The 25,232-nt window shown below is 42.8% G+C and overlaps 1 protein-coding gene and 1 pseudogene across 1 annotated transcript; both read right to left on the bottom strand.

The window, feature by feature from the left end:
- Positions 1 to 3,435: 3,435 nt before the first annotated feature.
- On the bottom strand, positions 3,436 to 5,437 carry LOC142398592 (tripartite motif-containing protein 16-like). Its single transcript, XM_075482649.1, has one exon. It carries the CDS (start codon positions 5,173 to 5,175, stop codon positions 3,436 to 3,438), a length of 1,740 nt encoding a protein of 579 aa, XP_075338764.1. The 5' UTR covers positions 5,176 to 5,437.
- A 6,607-nt stretch (positions 5,438 to 12,044) lies between these two features.
- On the bottom strand, positions 12,045 to 22,079 carry LOC142398794 (uncharacterized; annotated as a pseudogene).
- Between the last annotated feature and the right edge of the window lie 3,153 nt (positions 22,080 to 25,232).

Genomic DNA, 25,232 nt, shown 5'->3' with positions numbered 1-25,232 from the left:
GACTTGAGAGCAAAGACTTGAGACTCTACTTGGACTTGAGAGCAAAGACTTGAGACTATACTTGGACTTGAGAGTAAAGACTTGGACTCTACTTGGACTCGAGAGCAAATACTTGGACTCTACTTGGACTTGAGAGCAAAGACTTGGACTCTACTTGGACTTGAGAGCAAAGACTTGGACTCTACTTGGACTTGAGAGCAAAGACTTGGACTCTACTTGGACTTGAGAGCAAAGACTTGGACTCTACTTGGACTTGAGAGCAAAGACTTGAGACTCTACTTGGACTTGAGAGCAAAGACTTGGACTCTACTTGGACTTGAGAGCAAAGACTTGGACTCTACTTGGACTTCAGAGCAAAGACTTGGACTCTACTTGGACTTGAGAGCAAAGACTTGGACTCTACTTGGACTTCAGAGCAAAGACTTGAGACTCTACTTGGACTTGAGAGCAAAGACTTGAGACTCTACTTGGACTTGAGAGCAAAGACTTGGACTCTACTTGGACTTGAGAATAAAGACTTGAGACTCTACTTGGACTTCAGAGCAAAGACTTGGACTCTACTTGGACTTAACCCTCGGCACTCGAGTCAAGTCACATGCAGCAAGCACAAATATTAAAATATTTTTTAAAAGTGTCGCATCAATACTGTAGCAAGCATTCAGAAATCCCAGCCGTCAGTGACACCTGAACGCCGCCTGAATTTTTTACGTGCACGTTTCAGCAATTTTGTGTAGAAATAAAAGGAGAAATACCTCCCAAAGTCTATTGTCTATTGATTTACAAATGCACTCCTGTTATCAGTCTTGGCTGGATAATTACTGCCAATACACACAAAAATAGTAACAATATCGCCCAATTTTTTCAATTTCAAATAGCTTTATTGGCACAAGAAGGCGGTGCTTATATTGACGAAGCATCTAAACACAATATTAATAAAAATAAACAAATGAATAAGTGGCAGAACATTAACAATAAAATATAAACAACTTAATTGAGGCGTGGTCATGATCCGTATCATTAATTATAATCGATTTGTTAGGACTTGGTTGGGACTCGAAACAAAAATCCTAGGACTTGGACTTGAGAGCAAAGACTTGGACTCTACTTGGACTTGCAACATAGGGACTTTCTCCCACCTCTGCTAAGGAATATAATAGGATGACCTCTGGGCTCAATCAGATAAGGTGTCATAAGGTAATAGACAAACTGAAGATCATCAGATGAATTATCCAGTTACAATGGTGTCATGGGTGTCTGTAAAATAGTGTCTTGGAATACAGCAGGTTGCCATAATGTAAACAAAAGGAGAAAGATTCTTACATATTTAAAACAGAAAAAGACAGACATTGCATTTATTCAGGAGACTCGTCTGGATGAGGAGGAATCTTTAAAACTGAAAAGGGATTGGGTCTGTTGAGTCTTATATTGGTAATATAGCGATAACTGATCACGCCCCCATTGACCTGCTCATGCATAGTGGGGATAATGTTAAATCCTCGCCTAGATGGCGGCTAAACAACTCCTTACTACAGAATAAAGGTTATTGTGAATATATTAGAATAAGGATAAATTAATTCTGGGAGTACAATGAGGGCTTTATTGAGGATGTAGGAATGACCTGGGACGCTTTTAAGGCTTACCTTTTTTTTTTTGTCGTTGTTGTTTGTTTGCTCTGTAGTTTGGATTGTGAGTTAATGTTCACATGATATATTCAAAAGGGACAGAAAACTGGTGTGCATCTATAATTTTCTTGATTTCACTGATTTGTATGTTTATCTGTCTGCCAAAAAGATTAATAAAAAATAAAAAAAAGCATAAAAATGTCCAAAGAAAGACTTTGAAAGTGCTTCAGAAAGCCTGGAGAACTGTTGCTGAAGACCACTTTGCTTCACTTTACATCCCAGCGCTCTGTTCCCAGAGCAGCTGTCAGACTGGCCCCCTGAAGGCGAAACGTAAAGAAATGGACCCCCGACTCACTTTTGGCGCCCACATGAAGCACCTCGTTTTTCTTTTTTTTTTAAATGAATTTATGGAATTACTCCGTGTCAATTTGTCTTGATTATTTTATTATTTAATACATATAAATGAACTACAAATGAAATTCTGAACAACACAATCAATTGATCTAAGTATCATCTTCCCTTTTGAAATATGAGGTAAAGTGAGCTCACTGTGAACTCACCTTTTTAAGTAAGCTTGCTGCTAAAATACCTTTTATAGGCTCTCCTTTTGAATGTATATTAAAAATGTTCTGGTCTTATTTTTTCTGCTCTGCAGCACTTTGAGATTGTTAAAATATAAAGCGCATTACAGATTAAATGTATCATTATTATGATTATTATTATAAATGAGGGATGGATCGAGACTTTTGATCTGCTCAACATGAACTTCCTGCTCACAGAAAGAAAAACAGGAGCATTTTAGATCCAGTTTCTACCTGCTGGAGGCGCTACAGACGAGGATGAAGAGTGTAAAACATTCCCAGCGAGTCCTTTTTGCCTTTTACTGTCTTCATGTTAGGCTTCTTTGCTAAGTTGTCTGTTATGTTATTGATCAGGACCCTCTTTTATTTTGTTTTTTGTTTTGTTTTTTTGTTTTATTTTGTATTTTTTTGTTTTATTTTGTCTTTTTATTCTGTTTTATTTGATGTTTTATTTTGTGTTTTTTCAGTTTTATTTTGTAGAAGAAGAGTGTAAAACATTCCCAGCGAGTCCTTTTTGCCTTTTACTGTCTTCATGCTAAAGCCTGTTAGCTTGTGGCGTCCCTGCTGTTTGTTCTCATCGGTTCTCGTACTGTTTTTATCAGAAAGTGTTTCCACGCTGTTAAAGGAGAAATGTCCGAACAACAGAGCTCCCAGAATAATAACTGATCATCTGAAGCATGTGGATCAGATCTTTCTGAGTGAGAGACGGAGGAAAGAAAAATCTCTGTTGGACACATTCAAAGAAAACTGGACTCGTTTCTCTGTGATGAAGCTGTTTTATTGAAGAAAGTCAAAAGCACAAATTTCTGACAGTTTCTGAACACCTCAGAACAGACTTCCTCATCTGTTGGTCGGCTCAGAAAACAGCAACAACATTTGATCTCTGAAACAAACCAAAGTCAGCGTAACTCCAGGATTATTTTCCCATTTCCAAAGTGATGAGATGTGAAAAGAGTCTGTGATAAAGGAAGGTCTGCTGATTCCTCTGCTGGGCTCCATGAAGTGGAAGAGAAACAACAACATACAGACACATCAGCACCAGGATCCCACTGATGTTTAGAGCTCAGAGAAGTTTAGAGTTTCATGTGGAGAAATATTTCTGTGAGTCAAACTCCTGATCAGCAGTGATATCCTCCATGGCTGCACAGACACAGGAAACAGCAGCAAATAAACAGCAGAACAGCAGAGACATCCCAGCAACCAGCTGTCAACAACAAGGTGACTAAACACATTTATTCCACTTTACAAAACTCTGCTGTGGCTCCATAAACATAAACTCCAGCACAGAGCGGCTGAGTGAATGTGGTCTGGACTCTGTGGAGGAGAGTCATGGTTCCAGAGACGCTGTAGAAGGACAGAATACCTGCTCTGTGATCCAGGTACACTCCCACTCTGGAGGCCCGAGGACCTGAGATGGAGGTTGAGATGTTGTTGTGCCTAAATAAATAACTGCCTGAGGAACAAAATAATGCCCAAGATTTGTCATTATATCCAAATACACATTCATCCCCATCTCCTGCTCTGCTGATGTTCTTGTATGCGACTGCTACATAAACTGCTCCCCCTCTCATCTCCACCTCCCAGTAACAACGTCCAGTCAGACTCTCTCTGCTCAGGACCTGAGACCAGCCAGTGAATCTGTCTGGATGATCAGAATAAGACTGAGGATCATACATTACTGTCACTTTTCTGTTCCCCTCTGACAGTAACAGCTTTCTGTTTGCTGTGTTTGGATCCAGTGTGATTACACATGAATATTTTAAGAAATCAGCTCTGCTCTCTGGTTCTGGTTCTGGTTCTGGTTCTGGTTCTGGTCCTGGTTCTGGTTGTAGTCCTGGTTCTGGTTCTGGTTCTGGTTCTGGCTGTGACAGTAAAACATCCCCTTCAGCGACTCTCAGTGAGATGTTGGCCCATTCCTCTCTCAGGATGTCCTGTAGTTTATCTCTGAGCTCTGACACAGCTGCTGTCACATCCTCAAAGTGCCTCAGAGGACGGATCTGGATGCTGGATGAGTGTGTAGCCCCCCTGAGTGCTGCCACTGAGGGGCAGCTGTGCAGAAACTGGCTGTGATCCTCTGTGTGTGAGAGCTGCTGCAGCTCAGCATCTTTCCTCTTCAGCTCAGTGATCTCCTGCTCCAGCTTCTCCTGAAGCTCTTTGACTCGACTCCCTTCGGCTTCCTGCTGGGATCTGATCTGCTGCTTCACATCAGAGCTTCTTTTCTGGAGGAGATGGATCAGCTGGCTGAAGATCTTCTGGCTGTGCTCCTCTGTTTTATCAGCAGACTGATGGATGGCCTCCAGCTGCTGCTGAAGCAGCTTCACATCTTTCTCTGCGTCCTGGATTCTCTGCTGGATCTGCTGCCGACTCCCCTCCAGCTCTCTCTGCCTCTCAGTCCTTTCTGCTGCAGCTGACACTGTGTCGTGGCCTTTATGTTCATCCACAGAGCAGAGATAACAGATGCACTTCTGATCGGTACGGCAGAACATCTTCATCACCTCATCGTGATCAGAGCAGATGTTCTCCTGGAGCTTCTTGGAGGGCTCCACCAGCTTGTGTTTCCTTAATGGAGCCACATCATAATGAGGCTGAAGGTGATTCTCACAGTAAGAGGCCGGACAGGATAAACAGGACTTGATGGCTTTCAGTTTTCTCCCAGAGCAGAAATCACAGGCCACATCTTCAGCTCCAGCATAGCAGTGATCAGCAGGAGCAGCTTGGAGTCCAGTCTTCTTCAGCTGCTCCACTAAATCAGCTAACATGGTGTTTTTCTCCAGGACAGGCCTCGCTGTGAAAGTTTTCCTGCACTGAGGGCAGCTGTGGATTCCCTTCTGATCCTCTCCATCCCAGAAGCCTTTAACACAGCTCATGCAGTAGCTGTGTCCACAGGGAATAGCCACCGGATCCTTCAGCAGATCCAGGCAGATCGGACAGCAGAGGGTTTCTGGGTCCACCTGAACTCCTTTCTGCGCCATTTCTCCTCTTCACAGTAACTGTCAAATAGTTTCACCTGAACAGAAACGGTCTGTGCGCTCTGAAGGGTAACAGATCTCTGCTGATACTCACACAAACCAGGAAATGAGGCTTAACAGCAGCTGCGTGTTGCACCATGTCGCTCACGCCCATCCTTATGCAAAGAGATCTGTGGGCGGGAACAAGGAAATATCTAACAGGGAGGCCGAAGAGCTGGTTTTTACAGAGAGGCAGGGTGTGTTACCGATGATTTACAACACTCCCCAGACATGGTGAAAGACAGATCAGCACACCATGAAGCAGCAACAGTTTAGCTGTTAAACAGGAACAACATGTAGTGCCTCAGCTGTGTTATCGGTGCAGGGTTAGAACGGGAACATTTCTGCTCTCAGGCTGGAAGTAGAACTGGTAGATGTGAGATTTAAGGTTAAACGTTTGAATCATTTGATCATTTCAGGACTGAACCTGACATGTAAAGCAGATTTTATCCTGGCTTTTGTCCCGCCCATGGGGTTCTCCCCATGTTTTTAGTTTGATGTTTTTTCATGTTTTAGGTTGTTTATGTTTTGGCTTTTGAGTTCATGTTTTAGTCCGGTCTTGTATGATTGTATGACACCACATCTGGAGGGAGACCATGGAGCCCTCGTATGGCCGCTACCCTCACCTACAGCCCCTCCCTGTTCCTCATCGTCCTTGGTCTCACATCTCTCCAGACTTTATTACTGGCCTCCCTCCTTCCGAGGGAAATATAGTCATCCTGACTGTTGTGGACCGATTTAGTAAGCTGGCTCATTTTGTCCCCTTACCCAAGCTTCCCTCGGCCAAGGAGACTGCTCAACAGGTCCGGCTCCGTGGTCTCCGGCTCCACGGTCTCCCGCTCCGCATTCTCCGGCTCCACGGTCTCCGGCTCCGCGGTCTCCGGCTCCACGGTCTCCGGCTCCACGGTCTCCGGCTCCGTGGTCTCCGGCTCCGTGGTCTCCGGCTCCATGGTCTCCCTATAGATGTGGTGACTGATCGGGCCCCTCAGTTCACTTCAGTTTTTTGGAAGGAATTCTTTGCTCTGCTTGGGGGCACCGTCAGTCTGTCCTCCGGGTTTCACCCCCAGTCTCATGTTCAATTAAACAATTATATAAGAAAGCCGTAAAGGTCTACGATCGGAGACCCCAGTCTTCCCATCACTGCCCAATTTAAAAAAAGCACGACTTATTAACCTTTGAGAATCTCAGAACATTCAAAAGCACCTGTCTCATCTATAGATCTCTGAACGGGCTGGCACCACCGCCCCTGGGTAACTTAATTAAACAGAAAAACAGGGTGACAATGACAAGATCAGCCACCAGGGGGCACTGTGAGGTACAGTTTAGGAGAACGGCATTTGCACAGAAGGTCCTAAATGTATTTGGTTGCTCTACATGGAACACAGTTCCGTTGGCCATAAGGGAAAACTCAACATATGTAGCTTTTAAGAAACAACTAAAAACACGGCTTACAGATAACCAGGACTGTAAACATGAAGGGTAGTTTTATTTAACATGCAATACTAAAAATAAATTGGTAGTAATTCTGTCATTCTTAAAATTAGTTGGCACTTTATTCCATGCACTTTAATAAATGTATACTTGTATAGGAGGGTAAAACATTATTTGCCAATCAGATGCATTTTAATGTCTGAAACTACTGTGCGACAAAATTGTGTTGCTATGGTTTTTGGGTATGGTATTCGTACCATAACAGGTCAGTTGTTGTATATCTTGTGATGTGGTTAAGTGATATGGAATGTTGTACGCTTTGTTTTCCTGTTTCCTGTTTTTGTCTTTGTCTTGATTTTAGTGTGAACAGCAGGACTGCAGATGGAAATTAGCCTTGGAGCTAAATCTGGCATATTTACATTGTATGTTTATTAATATGCAGAGTCCTGTCACAAATAAACAAATAACTAACTAACTAACCTTGCTTCACTTTACATCCCAGCGCTCTGTTCCCAGAGCAGCTGTCAGACTGGCCCCCTGAAGGCGAAACGTAAAGAAATGGACCCCCGACTCCCTTTTGACGCCCACATGAAGCAGCTCTGTAACAGCCGCCTCGGGAACGTGGCCAAACTGCGTGCAGCGCTCACCCTGGCAGAGGCAGAGAAGCGCGTCCACGCCTTTGTCTCCTCCAGGCTGGGTGGCTGCAAGGCTCTCCTCATCGGAACCTCCAACAAGAACATCCAGAGGCTGCAAGCATGGGCGTCAACTGGGTACGGCAGCTGCCACACCTCGGCTCCGGGGGAAATGTAAATGTTTGTTTTTCTTTTTTTTTTTTAAATGAAGCTATGGAATTACTCCGTGTCAATTTGAATTGATTATTATATTATTTAATACATATAAATGAACTACAAAGGAAATTCTGAACAACACAATCAATTGATCTAAGTATCATCTCCCCTTTTGAAAAGTGGTCTCTCCCAGCCCCCCCTCCCTCCCACGAGATGACGGAGCCTGGAGGTCAAAGCTGATGTTATTAGCGGGATTTGTTGTTTGCTAATTAATGTAAAATATGAAAAGGAAGCAGAAAACTTTAGATTTATTTATCACCAAAAAAAAGGGGGCAGGTGATGATGGGTCCAATGTTGCCCCAGCGGCGGAGGAAGGAGGACCAGGTAGTGAAGGCGGGATTCAGGCTGTTAGCGAGGATGTCCACTTCAGCACCTCTGCCGCTAATGCTAATGCTAATGCTGATGCTAATGCTAATGCTAATGCGAATGCGAATGCTAATGTTATTGCTATTGCTAATGCTAATGCTAATGCTAATGCGAATGCGAATGCGAATGCGAATGCTAATGCTAATACTAATGTTAATGCTAATGCTAATGCTAATACTAATGTTAATGCTAATGCTAATACTAATACTAATGTTAATGCTAACGCTAATGCGAACATGGAGACTGAGACGAGTCCATTGTTATGCTAGCGGCTATGCTAATGAGTGAGACTGCATTTGCACACAGATAAGCTACATAGCAGACTTTTGTGGTGATTATCTGCTGGGCATGTATATTTATTGATTGATACTGTAGTCATGTGACTATAGTGACCTTTACCTTAGCTTAGCTTTGGCTGAATTGACGCCGCTGCTGGTTCCCCGTCCCACTCAGAACTGAGTACAAGGCCCCCCCCCCCCCCCCCCCCTCACTCATCAGTGCCCCCCGATACTATCAAGTTTATTTGTAGCACATTTCTTGCACAGAACAGTTCAAAGTGCTTCTCATAAAATAAAAGCATTGCAGCAGGGAGTGGAAGAAGCATTAAAAATACATAAAAGAATATAAAGAGAAACAAATAAAATATTTAAATGATTAAAAACGAGCCACAGTCCAGATGAGTTCACAGATATCATGCAGATTTCATGCATATGTTACACAGGGCTCTCAAGTTTTCAAGTTTGCTTGGAGTGAGATTCGGGCGGGGCAGGGGCCGGGCCATGTGCGTGGGGTTTTTTTTTTCGGGTTTTTTTTTGGGGGGGGTCCCTTGCAGTATCCCATCGCCATAAACTAGCTATTTAAAGAACAAAGAATTTGTTTTATTTATACCAAAATCACAAATCTTCACTTTTACACTAAATTCTGCTATATTTTAAGATAAATTGTTTTAGGTATGCAAAGTCTTAACAAACAAAAAAACAGACAAATTAAATTAAGAAAAACAAACATAACCCCAAATGGGCCCCTTGAGCAGTCCCTCTCTGTGTGTGTTTGTTTATGAGTGTTGTTGTAAGTGTTTGTGGCAGATTTTGATGCTTGATGACTGATATTGGGGGCTCCCATTTAAAGCACTGTGGCTCAGTGTCAGCCATTTTCACAGTCATGATGGATGACAGAGTTCCATTCAGAAACAAAGTGTTCCTGCTCTTGGTTTTATTGAGCCCCACCATGGAAAAAACCCTCTCTGCATCAGCATTTCAGTGCGGCAGAACTAATACCAGTTTGGCAATTGAAGATAGCCTTATTGGGAATCTGCTCATACCAGTCACCTTTGAAAAAAATTAACCACGGAAGCCTAATTACACTCCTACATATTTTTCATTTTTCATTAAGTTGCTCATGTCAAAGGGTGTGTGCTGATTATTTAGGTCTACTACTCCAACGAACACTTTAATCGGCAGGTATTGGTCTTTTACAAGGAGTAGGAAAACTATAGTAACTAATAAAATATTCAAATAAATGAAGATATGACCTGCTGATGATCCTGACGGTTCTCTTCCACCTCCAGCTCGTCTACAACTTCTGCACGCATTCAGAGCATAATAGGCTATGTCCGCTGTGCATTCATGGGACGCGTGCTTGCAGCTGAAAGCTATTTCACACCCGGCAACAAGAAATTCTGTTTTCTGATTGGCTGAGAAATTCTATTTTGTGATTTGCCGATGGGTTGCTAAATCAAGACAGCTGTACCAGAGCTATAGTTCTGAGCTGTACGAGCGCACCTGCCATCGACTCGTTTATAGTATCGGCCATTAGAATTTCTGTGCGACGAAGTTGATCATTTCTCAGCGTGAGAAATGGCATGTGTGGCGTGTGAGCGTGTGAACTTGTTGAAATGCGTGTGTCTCACGCTCATTGCGTGAGACTTGAGAGCCCTGCAGATCCCGGCTATCTGTGAGATGCTCCACACTACTGTTGCTTCCACATATCACCGACGACGACCAGGTGCATTATGGGGTGTTTATTACAGCTCTTTTCCTGCAGCACAGCATACAGCACCGCAGGGGGGTGGGAAAGTTAGCGTCACAGTCTCGGGACGATCAACAACACATTAAACTCTCAGAACAGTTAGGAAAGGTCCCAGTGAGTACCCGACACAGTAAATTATACAGAATAAACATCTGAAACGTAATATAAAATCATGAATCATCCCGGGCCATATAAGAGGACGTCTTACCGCAGTAAAGTCCTCTCTCCTCTGTGCAGTACCCAAACCAACCACTACGCCAATAGATTACGCTGTTGCACCTCTTTTGCCATCATTTAATAGGCCCAAATCTACTCTGTTACACACAGACACATGAGAACAGAAATGTCTTTAACCTGGATTTAAAAATGTCTCCATTTGGTGAAAGTTTAATCTCCACTGGCAGTTTGTTCCACTTGTTTGCAGCATAACAGCTAAATGCTGCTTCTCCATGTTTAGTCTGGACTAAACCTGCACTGAAAAGTGACTTTTTGGTGAAGTAAACTCTATTAGAGTAACTGTCATCATCTCTACCTTGTGTTTTTAAGATTCAGTAAGAACTAGAGCTTCTTAAGTAAAATGAAACATTTTATTAACGTAATACATGAATTATGGGGGAAGAGTAAGTTTTACTTCGGTTTGCTCATACAATTTAAATGTTTAATAGTTGTATGTACATAAACCTAGAAATACTACATAAACTTTACTCTGAAAGTGTCTCGTTAAAATCTACTAAGTTACTTCATAACAGCAAATACTACAGATATATAAAGTTTAGGCAAGGCAAGTTTATCTGTACGGCACAATTCAGCTACAGGGAGATTCAAAGCTTTACAGATACATTAAAACAGTAGAAATAAAAAGCAGGATTTAAATTTTAAACAAAAAAGAAAGAAATAAGAACAATAGATAAAATCAGTAGTTAAAATGTGATTAAGTTTGAAACTCATTTACTTAAAATTATGTTGAGTATATGAGTAAAATGATGTTCCTGCCTATGAAAAACAAGTAGACTTTACTTAATTTGTTTAAATAAATATCTAAGACTTAAAAACTCACCTTTTTAAGAAAGCTTGCTGCTAAAACACCTTTTATAGGCTCTCCTTTTGAATGTATATTAAAAATGTTCTGGTCTTATTTTTTCTGCTCTGCAGCACTTTGAGATTGTTAAAATATAAAGCGCATTACAGATTAAATGTATAATTTTTATGATTTTTATTGTATGGATCGAGACTTTTGATCTGCTCAACATGAACTTCCTGCTCACAGAAAGAAAAACAGGAGCATTTTAGATCCAGTTTCTACCTGCTGGAGGCGCTACAGATCAGGATGAAGAGTGTAAAACATTCCCAGCGAGTCCTTTTTGCCTTTCACTGTCTTCATATTAGGCTTCTTTGCTAAGTTGTCTGTTATGTTATTGATCAGGACTCTCTTTTATTTAATTTTTTTTCTGTTTTATTTTGTGTCTTTTTTGTTTGTTTGTTTTATTTTGTTTTATTTTGTTTTTTTCTGAGTTTTTTTTTGTTTTATTTTGTGTTTTTATTCTGTTTTATTTTGTGTTTTTTGATTTGTTTGTTTTATTTTGTTTCAGTTTTTTTGTTTTATTTTGTGTTTTTTGTTTTATTTGTTTCATTTTGTGTTTTTTTTTCTGTTTTTTTTGGTGTTTTTTTGTGTTTTATTTTGTTTCATTTTGTTTTTTATTCTGTTTTATTTTGTGTTTTTTCTGTTTTATTTTGTGTTTTTTTTGTTTTTTCTGTTTTATTTTGTAGAAGAAGAGTGTAAAACATTCCCATCAGTCCTTTTTGCCTTTTACTGTCTTCATGCTAAAGCCTGTTAGCTTGTGGCGTCCCTGCTGTTTGTTCTCATCGGTTCTCGTACTGTTTTTATCAGCTGAAGAAAGTGTTCCCAGAATAATAACTGATCATCTGAAGCATGTGGATCAGATCTTTCTGAGTGAGAGACGGAGGAAAGAAAAATCTCTGTTGGACACATTCAAAGAAAACTGGACTCGTTTCTCTGTGATGAAGCTGTTTTATTGAAGAAAGTCAAAAGCACAAATTTCTGACAGTTTCTGAACACCTCAGAACAGACTTCCTCATCTGTTGGTCGGCTCAGAAAACAGCAACAACATTTGATCTCTGGAACAAACCAAAGTGAGCGTAACTCCAGGATTATTTTCCCATTTCCAAAGTGATGAGATGTGAAAAGAGTCTGTGATAAAGGAAGGTCTGCTGATTCCTCTGCTGGGCTCCATGAAGTGGAAGAGAAACAACAACATACAGACACATCAGCACCAGGATCCCACTGATGTTTAGAGCTCAGAGAAGTTTAGAGTTTCATGTGGAGAAATATTTCTGTGAATCAAACTCCTGATCAGCAGTGATATCCTCCATGGCTGCACAGACACAGGAAACAGCAGCAAATAAACAGCAGAACAGCAGCAGAGACATCCCAGCAACCAGCTGTCAGCAACAAGCTGACTAAACACATTTATTTCACTTTACAAAACTCTGCTGTGGATCCAGAAAAATAAAGCCTGATCCCAGCACAGAGCGGCTGAGTGAATGTGGTCTGGACTCTGTGGAGGAGAGTCATGGTTCCAGAGACGCTGTAGAAGGACAGAATACCTGCTCTGTGATCCAGGTACACTCCCACTCTGGAGGACCAAGGAACAGAGATGGAGGTTGAGATGTTGTTGTGCCAAAATGTATAACCGCCTGGGTCACAATCTAATGCCCAAGATTTGTCATTACATCCAAATCCACATTCATTCCCCCATCCTGCTCTGCTGATGTTCTTGTATGCGACTGCTACAGCAACAACTCCTCTCATCTCCACCTCCCAGTAACAACGTCCAGTCAGACTCTCTCTGCTCAGGACCTGAGGCCACTCAGTGAATCTGTCTGGATGATCAGAATAAGACTGAGGTTCATCCATTAATGTCACTTTTCTGTTCCCCTCTGACAGTAACAGCATCATGTGTGCTGTGTTTGGATCCAGTGTGATTTCACATGAATATTTTAAGAAATCAGCTCTGCTCTCAGGTTCTGGTTCAGGTTCTGGTTCTGGTTCTGGTTCTGGTCCTGGTCCTGGTCCTGGTTCAGGTTCTGGTTCTGGTCCTGGTTCAGGTTCTGGTTCTGGTTCTGGTTCTGGCTGTGACAGTAAAACATCCACTTCAGCGACTCTCAGTGAGATGTTGGCCCATTCCTCTCTCAGGATGTCCTGTAGTTTATCTCTGAGCTCTGACACAGCTGCTGTCACATCCTCAAAGTGCCTCAGAGGACGGATCTGGATGCTGGATGAGTGTGTAGCCCCCCTGAGTGCTGCCACTGAGGGGCAGCTGTGCAGAAACTGGCTGTGATCCTCTGTGTGTGAGAGCTGCTGCAGCTCAGCATCTTTCCTCTTCAGCTCAGTGATCTCCTGCTCCAGCTTCTCCTGAAGCTCTTTGACTCGACTCCCTTCGGCTTCCTGCTGGGATCTGATCTGCTGCTTCACATCAGAGCTTCTTTTCTGGAGGAGACGGATCAGCTGGCTGAAGATCTTCTGGCTGTGCTCCTCTGTTTTATCAGCAGACTGATGGATGGCCTCCAGCTCCTGCTGAAGCAGCTTCACATCTTTCTCTGCGTCCTGGATTCTCTGCTGGATCTGCTGCCGACTCCCCTCCAGCTCTCTCTGCCTCTCAGTCCTTTCTGCTGCAGCTGACACTGTGTCGTGGCCTTTATGTTCCTCCACAGAGCAGAGATAACAGATGCACTTCTGATCCGTACGGCAGAACATCTTCATCACCTCATCGTGAACAGAGCAGATGTTCTCCTGGAGGTTCTTGGAGGGCTCCACCATCTTGTGTTTCCTTAATGGAGCCACATCATAATGAGGCTGAAGGTGATTCTCACAGTAAGAGGCCGGACAGGATAAACAGGACTTGATGGCTTTCAGTTTTCTCCCAGAGCAGAAATCACAGGCCACATCTTCAGCTCCAGCATAGCAGTGATCAGCAGGAGCAGCTTGGAGTCCAGTCTTCTTCAGCTGCTCCACTAAATCAGCTAACATGGTGCTTTTCTCCAGGACAGGCCTCGCTGTGAAAGTTTTCCTGCACTGAGGGCAGCTGTGGATCCCCTTCTGATCCTCTCCATCCCAGTGGCCTTTAATACAGCTCATGCAGTAGCTGTGTCCACAGGGAATAGTCACCGGATCCTTCAGCAGATCCAGGCAGATCGAACAGCAGAAGCTTTCTCGGTCCAGCTGAACTCCTTTCTGCGCCATTTCTCCTCTCAGATCAGCGACTGAGCCGTCTGTGTTCCTGCTATAAAGGACTCCTCACAGCTGGCGCTCTGAACACTTTGGACTTTAACGTGTGTCATCAGGCTCTAATCTTTCCAGGAGGAGGAGAAACTTGAGATAATATCCAGTAAGTAATAAAAACTGGGTGGTTTTATTCATCATAAAGACGTAAAAACAGCTCAAAGTCCAACTTATCGAGTTGTTCGGATCTGATTTCAGAGAATGAACTGATGAACTTTCCTGAGATGATTAACAGACATTAAAGGTTTCTGCTGCATGTTTATTGTCTGTTTGGTTCCCTTCACTTTTTAGGTTTCAACGGTAATTTCTCTGTACTTTACCACCTGTTTGAGTCACAGAAAACGATCTTTAGAATGAAAAACTTTATAAAAATGTTGCCTTTAGATCAACAAGGTTCAGTTGTCAAAATTAAAAAGATAAATTACAACAAACTCTAAACTCTTCTCTAAGAAAGATGTCCTTTGTTATTTCTGTCAGAACAACAAGCCTGATGAATCTGTAACAAACTTCTTAATTCTCTCGGCTAAACTCTTCATACACAGATTTTTTAAAACCAAACCAAGATTTAACGTATTTTTACTAGAATGTAGTTATCTTCTTAAGTTTATTAGACTCATAAAAGACAAAGAGAACAGTTATTATTATTATAATGAGATTTTTAAATCATTATTAATTGTACTGTGTGATAATGATCAGTGTAGATAACAATTTCTCTAATATTTTAAATTCTGTGGCTCAAATACTGATTTTTTTCTTTGAAATAAACGTAAATAAAAGAGCTTAAATTAAGTTTTTATTAAATTAAATTTTGCAAAAAATGTTTACATTTTAATTTAAAAATCAAATTAAATTTTAATTTAGTAAATTAAATTTTGATTAGAGGTTTTTTTTCGGAGTGTCCAAGTCAAATGATCCCTCAGTGATATTCAGAGATTTTATAAAAGTCTTTTAATCTTGGTGATGGTGGAAGTCTTGATAACTTTCCATCAGGCTTCAGACGTCCTCACAGCACTGAAACAGCTCTGGTCAAAGTGTTAAACGACATCAGGTTGAACACTGATTCTGGTAATGTTTCAGTCCTGGTTCTGTTGGACCTCAGCGCTGCGTTTGATACTGTAGATCACAGAATCCTGTTGCACAGGCTGGAAAACTGGGCTGGACTTTCTGGAGCGGTCCTTAACTGGTTCAGGTCCTACTTAGAAGGCCGGAGTTATTTTGTTACAGTTGGCAGCTATGAATCTGAGCGAGTGGCCATGACTTGTGGAGTCCCCCAGGGGTCAATTCTTGGACCTCTTCTGTTTAACTTGTATATGCTCCCTTTGGGTCAGATATTGCAGAACTTTAACATCAATTATCACAGTTATGCAGACGATACACAACTTTATGTGTCTCTGTCACCATGGCGACTGCAGCCCAGCAGACGTACTGTGTCAGTGTCTGGAGGAAGTAAACACCTGGATGAGAGAGAATTTTCTACAATTAAATGAAGACAAAACTGAGATCATTCTGTTTGGGAGCAAAGAGAAGAGGGTCAGCGTTGGTACATATCTTGAGACTCGGGCCCTTAAAATCACTGAGCGAGTCGGTAACCTCGGAGTGCTGATAGACTCAGATCTGACTTTCAGCAGCCACATCAAAGCTGTCACCAAGGCAGCTTTTTACCATCTCAGAAACATCAACAGAATTAAAGGTTTCCTCTCCCAAACAGACCAGGAGAAACTCATCCATGCATTAATACTAATACAAATACTACATAAACTTTTACTCAGGATTCATGTTTTTGTAGTTAAATGTAAGAATCGATTGTTCAATACACGCTTTTACTAGCAAATAAATCTGTCATGTGTTAATTGTTTTATTTAGCTAGACAAAACAAAATGTTCATTTACGTTTGTTCATGATACAGTTTATTTCTTATTAAGTCTTTTTAAAATATTTTTCTATCAACAGGAAGCAAATCAGATCAGAACATTATTCTCATCATTCAGGCAGGTAGAAAATAATGTCTGCATGATGTAATATTGTTTTGTTATTTTCCCTTATTCATCCATTATAACGTAATATTAGAATTGTGGCTGAATATTTTAGAACAAGGGTTCCCAAACTTTTCCATGCCAAGGCCCCCCAAACAGTATCTGCTTCTGGCCCCCTTTGCAAACCACGGACAATGCTACAAAATATGTAAAGAAACATCAACTTTTAGAAGGTATTTTCTTTCTTTTCTTCACGGACAGTAGCTTGCTGTGTGCAGGTTTTGAACACTCATTTCAGAGGGTCTCCAGACAGAGGACGCATTTCGGGCAATCGTGGCCATTTTTCTGTACGGCTGTAAAGCCAAACTTAATGTATGCTGCCTCATACTTTCTGATTTTAGTTGACCAGTTCTTTCAGTCTCTTCCAAGTCAAAAATCTGTCCATTTTGGCTAAGCTAGCTACACGCTAGCTTGAGGAGCAGAGCAGCTTGAGAACAGGTGCAAACCGCCAGGTCTACCATGTTTTGACTGGCAGCCAATCAGAAAGACCAGCATGGCAAATAACATTTCCATATGATATATTATTATAAATTGTATTTTATAATACTGATTAAAAAAACGTGACAATTTTTTATAATGATGTTTAAAAAAAATGTAATTCTATTTTTTTATTTTTGCATTTTTTTCTTATCTTCACTCCAATTTTCTGAGGCCCCCCTAGCGCCCCCTGGCGGCCCCCACTTTGAAAACCACTGGTTTAGACCATCGTTTTAATACCACAAATTGTGTCTCTTCATTTTCAGGGGGCCCTTTGGAGGAGCCGATGGGCTTTGTGGACAGTTGGAGTTTAGGTCTATGGATGAATTCATCAGGGATAAAGAGTAGGCCTCTGGTGATATGAGATGGCCGTGCAAAAGATGCAATTTTAGGTCATCAAAACGTTCAGAGCTCATAAAACAGGTTGAAGCATCCACACTACCCTGCTTGTGCTCAGATTGTCCTTGTTTATCTAAAAGTTGGGGGTTTATTTAAAACTTCATGCACATTTGTCTAGAAATCATACACAGACTCAACAGTCAGGGCAGACGGTTTAAAGTTTCGTGTCTTGTATGTAATTCATGTAGTTTTAACACAGAGAAGCCATATTTTGAACATCTCGGGACTCGAAACTGTGAAATGTGTTTTTAAAGATTGTGACTACAGTACGGATATATATTCCTGGCGCTCTCTCAGAAGTTGTTTTGAGCATGTTTGTGTGTGTTAAATGTTCTTGAATATCTAAGTATTATATTTCTGTGATGAATGTTGAAACTCTGTTTCAGTAAGTTTATTTGCTTCAGTAAATTTGAAAAGCACTATTCCAGATCTGTACTGCATGTACAAAAGTATTGGGACGCCTGCACAATCTGATGCAATTTTTTCCAGCTCTGCCAACTTCTGCTTTTGTTAAGCTTCTACATGCTCAGTTTTTATTTACACTGTCAGAAAGGGGATCATTTGACTTTATGTTTATTACTGAAGTTGTGCTGGATGGTGCTGGTCTGCCATTGTAGTGCATTATGTTGACAGTGTTCCTAATATTTTGTCCCAATAGTGTATATTGGATGCAGTGTCTGTTCTTTTCAGTCATGCCAATGTTAAACTTATGGCTGCCCCATAAAAGATTGGGCAATTCAATCCACAATAGTAGTGGATTTACTTTGACTGTTCTTGTTAAACTGTTTAAAATGGAAAATAAACCGTTTAATTGCATTATAATTTAGTTGTCTGATATGTGATAAATATATATTAAATGCATAGAGTATTGGTTAAATTTATTTGGTGACATTTATCAAAAGAATAATGGTGATGATTACCTAATTTTAGAGAGTAATGTAACGTAATGCAACCAAGTAAATTAAAATGTCAAGCACAAGAAAATAATTAAAATCTACTAAGTTACTTCATAACAGCAAATACTACAGATATATAAAATTTACTTAAAATTTTGAGTAAAATTTTGCTCCTGCCTATGAAAAACAATTAGAGTTTACTTAATTTGTTTAAATAAATATAACTTCAAACTTAGATGTAATTAAGTAAATGTTACTTAATATCTTCAGAACTGTTGTGTTTTATGGCAAGTCAAATTTACTTGACATTGCAGCATTAAATATTACTTAAATCATTTGAGTGCAAATACTTACAAAGAGTTTTTTAAGTAAATCTTATGAGTTGTTGTTTTCAGTGTAAGGGAATTACTCCCCCTCCAGACCTCATGCACCCTCCGTTCTGCCACCAAGAACACCCTCCAAGCCCCCAGAACCGAGCTGCGCACTGTGGCCGATCGGGCCTGTTCCTCTGAAGCTCCGCGGCCCCGAGCACCTGAGGGCCCCACAGACTGCGGAGGCTTTTAAAGGAGACCTAAAAACTCACCTTTTTAAGAAAGCTTGCTGCATTTACTTAAAATTATGTTGAGTATATGAGTAAAATGATGTTCCTGCCTATGAAAAACAAGTAGAGTTTACTTATTTTGTTTAGATAAATATCTAAAACCTAAAAACTCACCTTTTTAAGAAAGCTTGCTGCTAAAAAACCTTTTATAGGCTCTCCTTTTGAATGGATATTAAAAATGTTCTGGTCTTATTTTTTCTGCTCTGCAGGACTTTGAGATTGTTAAAATATAAAGCGCATTACAGATTAAATGTATCATTTTTATGATTTTTATTGTAAATGAGGGATGGATCGAGACTTTTGATCTGCTCAACATGAACTTCCTGCTCACAGAAAGAAAAACAGCAGCATTTTAGATCCAGTTTCTACCTGCTGGAGGCGCTACAGACGAGGATGAAGAGTGTAAAACATTCCCAGCGAGTCCTTTTTGCCTTTTACTGTCTTCATGTTAGGCTTCTTTGCTAAGTTGTCTGTTATGTTATTGATCAGGACTCTCTTTTATTTTGTTTTTTGTTTTGTTTTTTCTGTTTATTTAGTGTCTTTTTGTTCATTTGTTTTTTTCTGTTTTATTTAGTGTTTTTTGTTTTTTTGTTTTATTTTGTTTCATTTGGTTTTTTCTGTTTTATTTTGTAGAAGAAGAGTGTAAAACATTCCCATCAGTCCTTTTTGCCTTTTACTGTCTTCATGCTAAAGCCTGTTAGCTTGTGGCGTCCCTGCTGTTTGTTCTCATCGGTTGTCGTACTGTTTTTATCAGCTGAAGAAAGTGTTTCCACGCTGTTAAAGAAGAAATGTCCGAACAACAGAGCTCCCAGAATAATAACTGATCATCTGAAGCATGTGGATCAGATCTTTCTGAGTGAGAGACGGAGGAAAGAAAAATCTCTGTTGGACACATTCAAAGAAAACTGAACTCGTTTCTCTGTGATGAAGCTGTTTTATTGAAGAAAGTCAAAAGCACAAATTTCTGACAGTTTCTGAACACCTCAGAACAGACTTCCTCATCTGTTGGTCGGCTCAGAAAACAGCAACAACATTTGATCTCTGGAACAAACCAAAGTCAGCGTAACTCCAGGATTATTTTCCCATTTCCACAGTGATGAGATCTGAAAAGAGTCTGTGATAAAGGAAGGTCTGCTGATTCCTCTGCTGGGCTCCATGAAGTGGAAGAGAAACAACAACATACAGACACATCAGCACCAGGATCCCACTGATGTTTAGAGCTCAGAGAAGTTTAGATTTTCATGTGGAGAAATATTTCTGTGAGTCAAACTCCTCATCAGCAGTGATATCCTCCATGGCTGCACAGACACAGGAAACAGCAGCAAATAAACAGCAGAACAGCAGAGACATCCCAGCAACCAGCTGTCAGCAACAAGCTGACTAAACACATTTATTCCACTTTACACAAACTCTGCTGAGGCTCCAGAGTCCCAAATCCAAACCCCAGCACAGAGCGGCTGAGTGAATGTGGTCTGGACTCTGTGGAGGAGAGTCATGGTTCCAGAGACGCTGTAGAAGGACAGAATACCTGCTCTGTGATCCAGGTACACTCCCACTCTGGAGGCCCGAGGACCTGAGATGGAGGTTGGGATGTTGTTGTGCATAAATGTATAACTGCCTAAGAAACATCTTAATGTCCAAGATTTGTCATTAGATCCAAATACACATTCAGTCACACCTCCTGCTCTGCTGATGTTCTTGTATGCGACTGCTACATCAGCTCCTCCCCCTCTCATCTCCACCTCCCAGTAACAACGTCCAGTCAGACTCTCTCTGCTCAGGACCTGAGGCCATCCAGTGAATCTGTCTGGATGATCAGAATAAGACTGAGGATGTTTCATTAATGTCACTTTTCTGTTCCCCTCTGACAGTAACAGACGTCTGTTTACTGTGTTTGGATCCAGTGTGATTTCACATGAGTATTTTAAGAAATCAGCTCTGCTCTCTGGTTCTGGTTCTGGTTCTGGTCCTGGCTGTGACAATAAAACATCCACTTCAGCGACTCTCAGTGAGATGTTGGCCCATTCCTCTCTCAGGATGTCCTGTAGTTTATCTCTGAGCTCTGACACAGCTGCTGTCACATCCTCAAAGTGCCTCAGAGGACGGATCTGGATGCTGGATGAGTGTGTAGCCCCCCTGAGTGCTGCCACTGAGGGGCAGCTGTGCAGAAACTGGCTGTGATCCTCTGTGTGTGAGAGCTGCTGCAGCTCAGCATCTTTCCTCTTCAGCTCAGTGATCTCCTGCTCCAGCTTCTCCTGAAGCTCTTTGACTCGACTCCCTTCGGCTTCCTGCTGGGATCTGATCTGCTGCTTCACATCAGAGCTTCTTTTCTGGAGGAGACGGATCAGCTGGCTGAAGATCTTCTGGCTGTGCTCCTCTGTTTTATCAGCAGACTGATGGATGGCCTCCAGCTGCTGCTGAAGCAGCTTCACATCTTTCTCTGCGTCCTGGATTCTCTGCTGGATCTGCTGCCGACTCCCCTCCAGCTCTCTCTGCCTCTCAGTCCTTTCTGCTGCAGCTGACACTGTGTCGTGGCCTTTATGTTCCTCCACAGAGCAGAGATAACAGATGCACTTCTGATCGGTACGGCAGAACATCTTCATCACCTCATCGTGAACAGAGCAGATGTTCTCCTGGAGCTTCTTGGAGGGCTCCACCAGCTTGTGTTTCCTTAATGGAGCCACATCATAATGAGGCTGAAGGTGATTCTCACAGTAAGAGGCCGGACAGGATAAACAGGACTTGATGGCTTTCAGTTTTCTCCCAGAGCAGAAATCACAGGCCACATCTTCAGCTCCAGCATAGCAGTGATCAGCAGGAGCAGCTTGGAGTCCAGTCTTCTTCAGCTGCTCCACTAAATCAGCTAACATGGTGCTTTTCTCCAGGACAGGCCTCGCTGTGAAAGTTTTCCTGCACTGAGGGCAGCTGTGGATTCCCTTCTGATCCTCTCCATCCCAGAAGCCTTTAATACAGCTCATGCAGTAGCTGTGTCCACAGGGAATAGTCACCGGATCCTTCAGCAGATCCAGGCAGATCTAACAAGAGAAGCTTTCCTGATCCAGCTGAACTCCTTTCTGCGCCATTTCTCCTCTTCACAGTAACTGTCAAATAGTTTCACCTGAACAGAAACGATCTGTGCGCTCTGAAGGGTAACAGATCTCTGCTGATACTCACACAAACCAGGAAATGAGGCTTAACAGCAGCTGCGTGTTGCACCATGTCGCTCACGCCCATCCTTATGCAAAGAGATCTGTGGGCGGGAACAAGGAAATATCTAACAGGGAGGCCGAAGAGCTGGTTTTTACAGAGAGGCAGGGTGTGTTACCGATGATTTACAACACTCCCCAGACATGGTGAAAGACAGATCAGCACAACATAAAGCAGCAACAGTTTAGCTGTTAAACAGGAACAACATGTAGTGCCTCAGCTGTGTTATCGGTGCAGGGTTAGAACGGGAACATTTCTGCTCTCAGGCTGGAAGTAGAACTGGTAGATGTGAGATTTAAGGTTAAACGTTTGAATCATTTGATCATTTCAGGACTGAACCTGACATGTAAACCAGATTTTATCCTGGCTTTTGTCCCGCCCATGGGGTTTTCCCCATGTTTTTAGTTTGATGTTTTATCATGTTTTAGGTTGTTTCTGTTTTGGCTTTTGAGTTCATGTTTTAGTCCGGTCTTGTATGATTGTATGACACCACATCTGGAGGGAGACCATGGAGCCCTCGTATGGCCGCTACCCTCACCTACAGCCCCTCCCTGTTCCTCATCGTCCTTGGTCTCACATCTCTCCAGACTTTATTGCTGGCCTCCCTCCTTCCGAGGGAAATATAGTCATCCTGACTGTTGTGGACCGATTTAGTAAGCTGGCTCATTTTGTCCCCTTACCCTAGCTTCCCTCGGCCAAGGAGACTGCTCAACAGGTCCGGCTCCGTGGTCTCCCGCTCCGCAGTCTCCGGCTCCGCGGTCTCCGGCTCCGTGGTCTCCGGCTCCGTGGTCTCCGGCTCCGTGGTCTCCCGCTCCACGGTCTCCGGCTCCGTGGTCTCCCGCTCCACGGTCTCCGGCTCCGTGGTCTCCCGCTCCGTGGTCTCCGGCTCCGTGGTCTCCGGCTCCGTGGTCTCCCGCTCCGTGGTCTCCCGCTCCGTGGTCTCCGGCTCCGTGGTCTCCGGCTCCGTGGTCTCCGGCTCCGTGGTCTCCCGCTCCACGGTCTCCCGCTCCGTGGTCTCCGGCTCCGTGGTCTCCCGCTCCGTGGTCTCCGGCTCCGTGGTCTCCGGCTCCGTGGTCTCCCGCTCCACGGTCTCCCGCTCCGTGGTCTCCGGCTCCGTGGTCTCCCGCTCCACGGTCTCCCGCTCCGTGGTCTCCGGCTCCGTGGTCTCCGGCTCCACGGTCTCCCGCTCCGTGGTCTCCCGCTCCACGGTCTCCGGCTCCGTGGTCTCCCGCTCCGTGGTCTCCCGCTCCGCGGTCTCCGGCTCCACGGTCTCCCGCTCCGTGGTCTCCGGCTCCGTGGTCTCCGGCTCCGTGGTCTCCCTCTAGATGTGGTGTCTGATCGGGGCCCTCAGTTCACTCTGCTTGGGGCCACCGTCAGTCTGTCCTCCGGGTTTCACCCCCAGTCTAATGTTCAGACCGAGTCTGTATGAATCAGGAGATGGAGACAGCCCTCCGCTGCATGGTTTCACAAAATCCCAGGTCCTGGGCCAAGCAACTCTTGTGGGTAGAATATGCTCACAACACCCTGACTGTCACGTCCGTGGGGTTTCCCCCATTTTTTTTAGTTTCATATTTTATTATGTTTTAGGTTGTCATGTCTTGGTTTTTGAGTCCATGTCTTGTATTTAGTTTAACCATAGTCTTCCCCACAGTTTCTGTTTGCTCATTAGTTCACTCACATCACCTGTTCATTGTCCCCAGCTGCACTCATTCACAACCACCCAGTTCACTGTTTAGTTCCCAGGCTCCCCTGTCATGTTGTGAAATCCTTTCCCTGATTTTCACGCCTCATGCCATGACGCCACGTACCAAAGTTATGCGTCATACATGTTAAGCCAAGTCATAAAGAAGCGATAATTTTCCAAGGCACAAAAGCAGGAGGAAAGGAGAAGATAACAGGAGCTGCAAGCAGGTCGCATGGCATGTAGAAACTAAGCTCTTCCTGATCAGACTCTGCACAGTGTCATGTGACTAAATCTACCTTTTCCAAATAAAAGCTTAAATAAAACAAAGTAATGAACTACACTTAAACGCCAGTAGGGGGAGAAAAGGCAACACAAATACAGGCAAAGCTCACATAGAACATGACACTGGCATCAGGCATTTTTCCCAAGTCACTAAAGACAGCTGCCATTAAGCCACTCCTAAAGAAGAGAACTCTAGACGCCTCTATGATGAACAACTACAGACCTGTCTCTAATCTCTCTTTTATATCCAAGATTATTGAGAAAGTTGTATTTAACCAGGTCAACGACTTTCTGAATGAAAGTGGAAGTCTTGATAAGTTTCAATCAGGCTTCAGACGTCCTCACAGCACTGAAACAGCTCTGGTCAAAGTGTTAAACGACATCAGGTTGAATACTGATTCTGGTAATGTTTCAGTCCTGGTTCTGTTGGACCTCAGCGCTGCGTTTGATACTGTAGATCACAGAATCCTGTTGCACAGGCTGGAAAACTGGGCTGGACTTTCTGGAGCGGTCCTTAACTGGTTCAGGTCCTACTTAGAAGGCCGGAGTTATTTTGTTACTATTGGCAGCTATGAATCTGAGCGAGTGGCCACGACTTGTGGAGTCCCCCAGGGGTCAATTCTTGGACCTCTTCTGTTTAACTTGTATATGCTCCCTTTGGGTCAGATATTGCAGAACTTTAACATCAATTATCACAGTTATGCAGACGATACACAACTTTATGTGTCTCTGTCACCGGACGACTGCAGCCCAGCAGACGTACTGTGTCAGTGTCTGGAGGAAGTAAACACCTGGATGAGAGAGAATTTTCTACAAATAAATGAAGACAAAGCTGAGATCATTCTGTTTGGTAGCAAAGAGAAGAGGGTCAGCGTTGGTAAATATCTTGAGACTCGGGACCTTACAATCACTGACCGAGTTGGTAACCTCGGAGTGTTGATAGACTCAGATCTGACTTTCAGCAGCCACATCAAAGCTGTCACCAAGGCAGCTTTTTACCACCTCAGAAACATCAACAGAATTAAAGGTTTCCAGGAGAAACTCATCCATGCATTCATCTCCAGCAGACTCCATCACTGTAACGCTCTTTTAACTGGACTTCCCACAAAGAGCATTAAACATCTGCAGCTCATCCAGAACGCTGCTGCTGGAGTTTTAACCCGGACTAAGAGATCTGAACACATCACAGCAGCTTTAAAATCTTTACTCTGGCTTCCAGTCAGTCACAGAATAGATTTTAAAAGCCTGCTGATGGTTTACAATCTGTGATGTGTTCAGAGAATATAAAGCCAGCAGAGCTCTTAGATCCAAGGACTCAGGTCAGCTGGTCCAGTCCAGAGTCCAGACTAAACATGGAGAAGCAGCATTTAGCTGTTATGCTGCAAACAAGTGGAACAAACTGCCAGTGGAGATTAAACTTTCACCCAATGGAGACATTTTTAAATCCAGGTTAAAAACATTTCTGTTCT

The sequence above is a fragment of the Odontesthes bonariensis genome, chromosome 14 (assembly GCF_027942865.1).
Source record: "Odontesthes bonariensis isolate fOdoBon6 chromosome 14, fOdoBon6.hap1, whole genome shotgun sequence".
In the NCBI taxonomy this organism is placed as follows: domain Eukaryota; kingdom Metazoa; phylum Chordata; class Actinopteri; order Atheriniformes; family Atherinopsidae; genus Odontesthes; species Odontesthes bonariensis.
Note: the sequence above shows the minus strand (reverse complement) of the source record. Positions and strands in the feature narration are given on the sequence as shown.

Bases quoted from the DNA above. Each gene is read 5' to 3' on its own strand.
- LOC142398592 (XM_075482649.1), bottom strand. From the start codon at position 5,175: ATGGCGCAGAAAGGAGTTCAGGTGGACCCAGAAACCCTCTGCTGTCCG.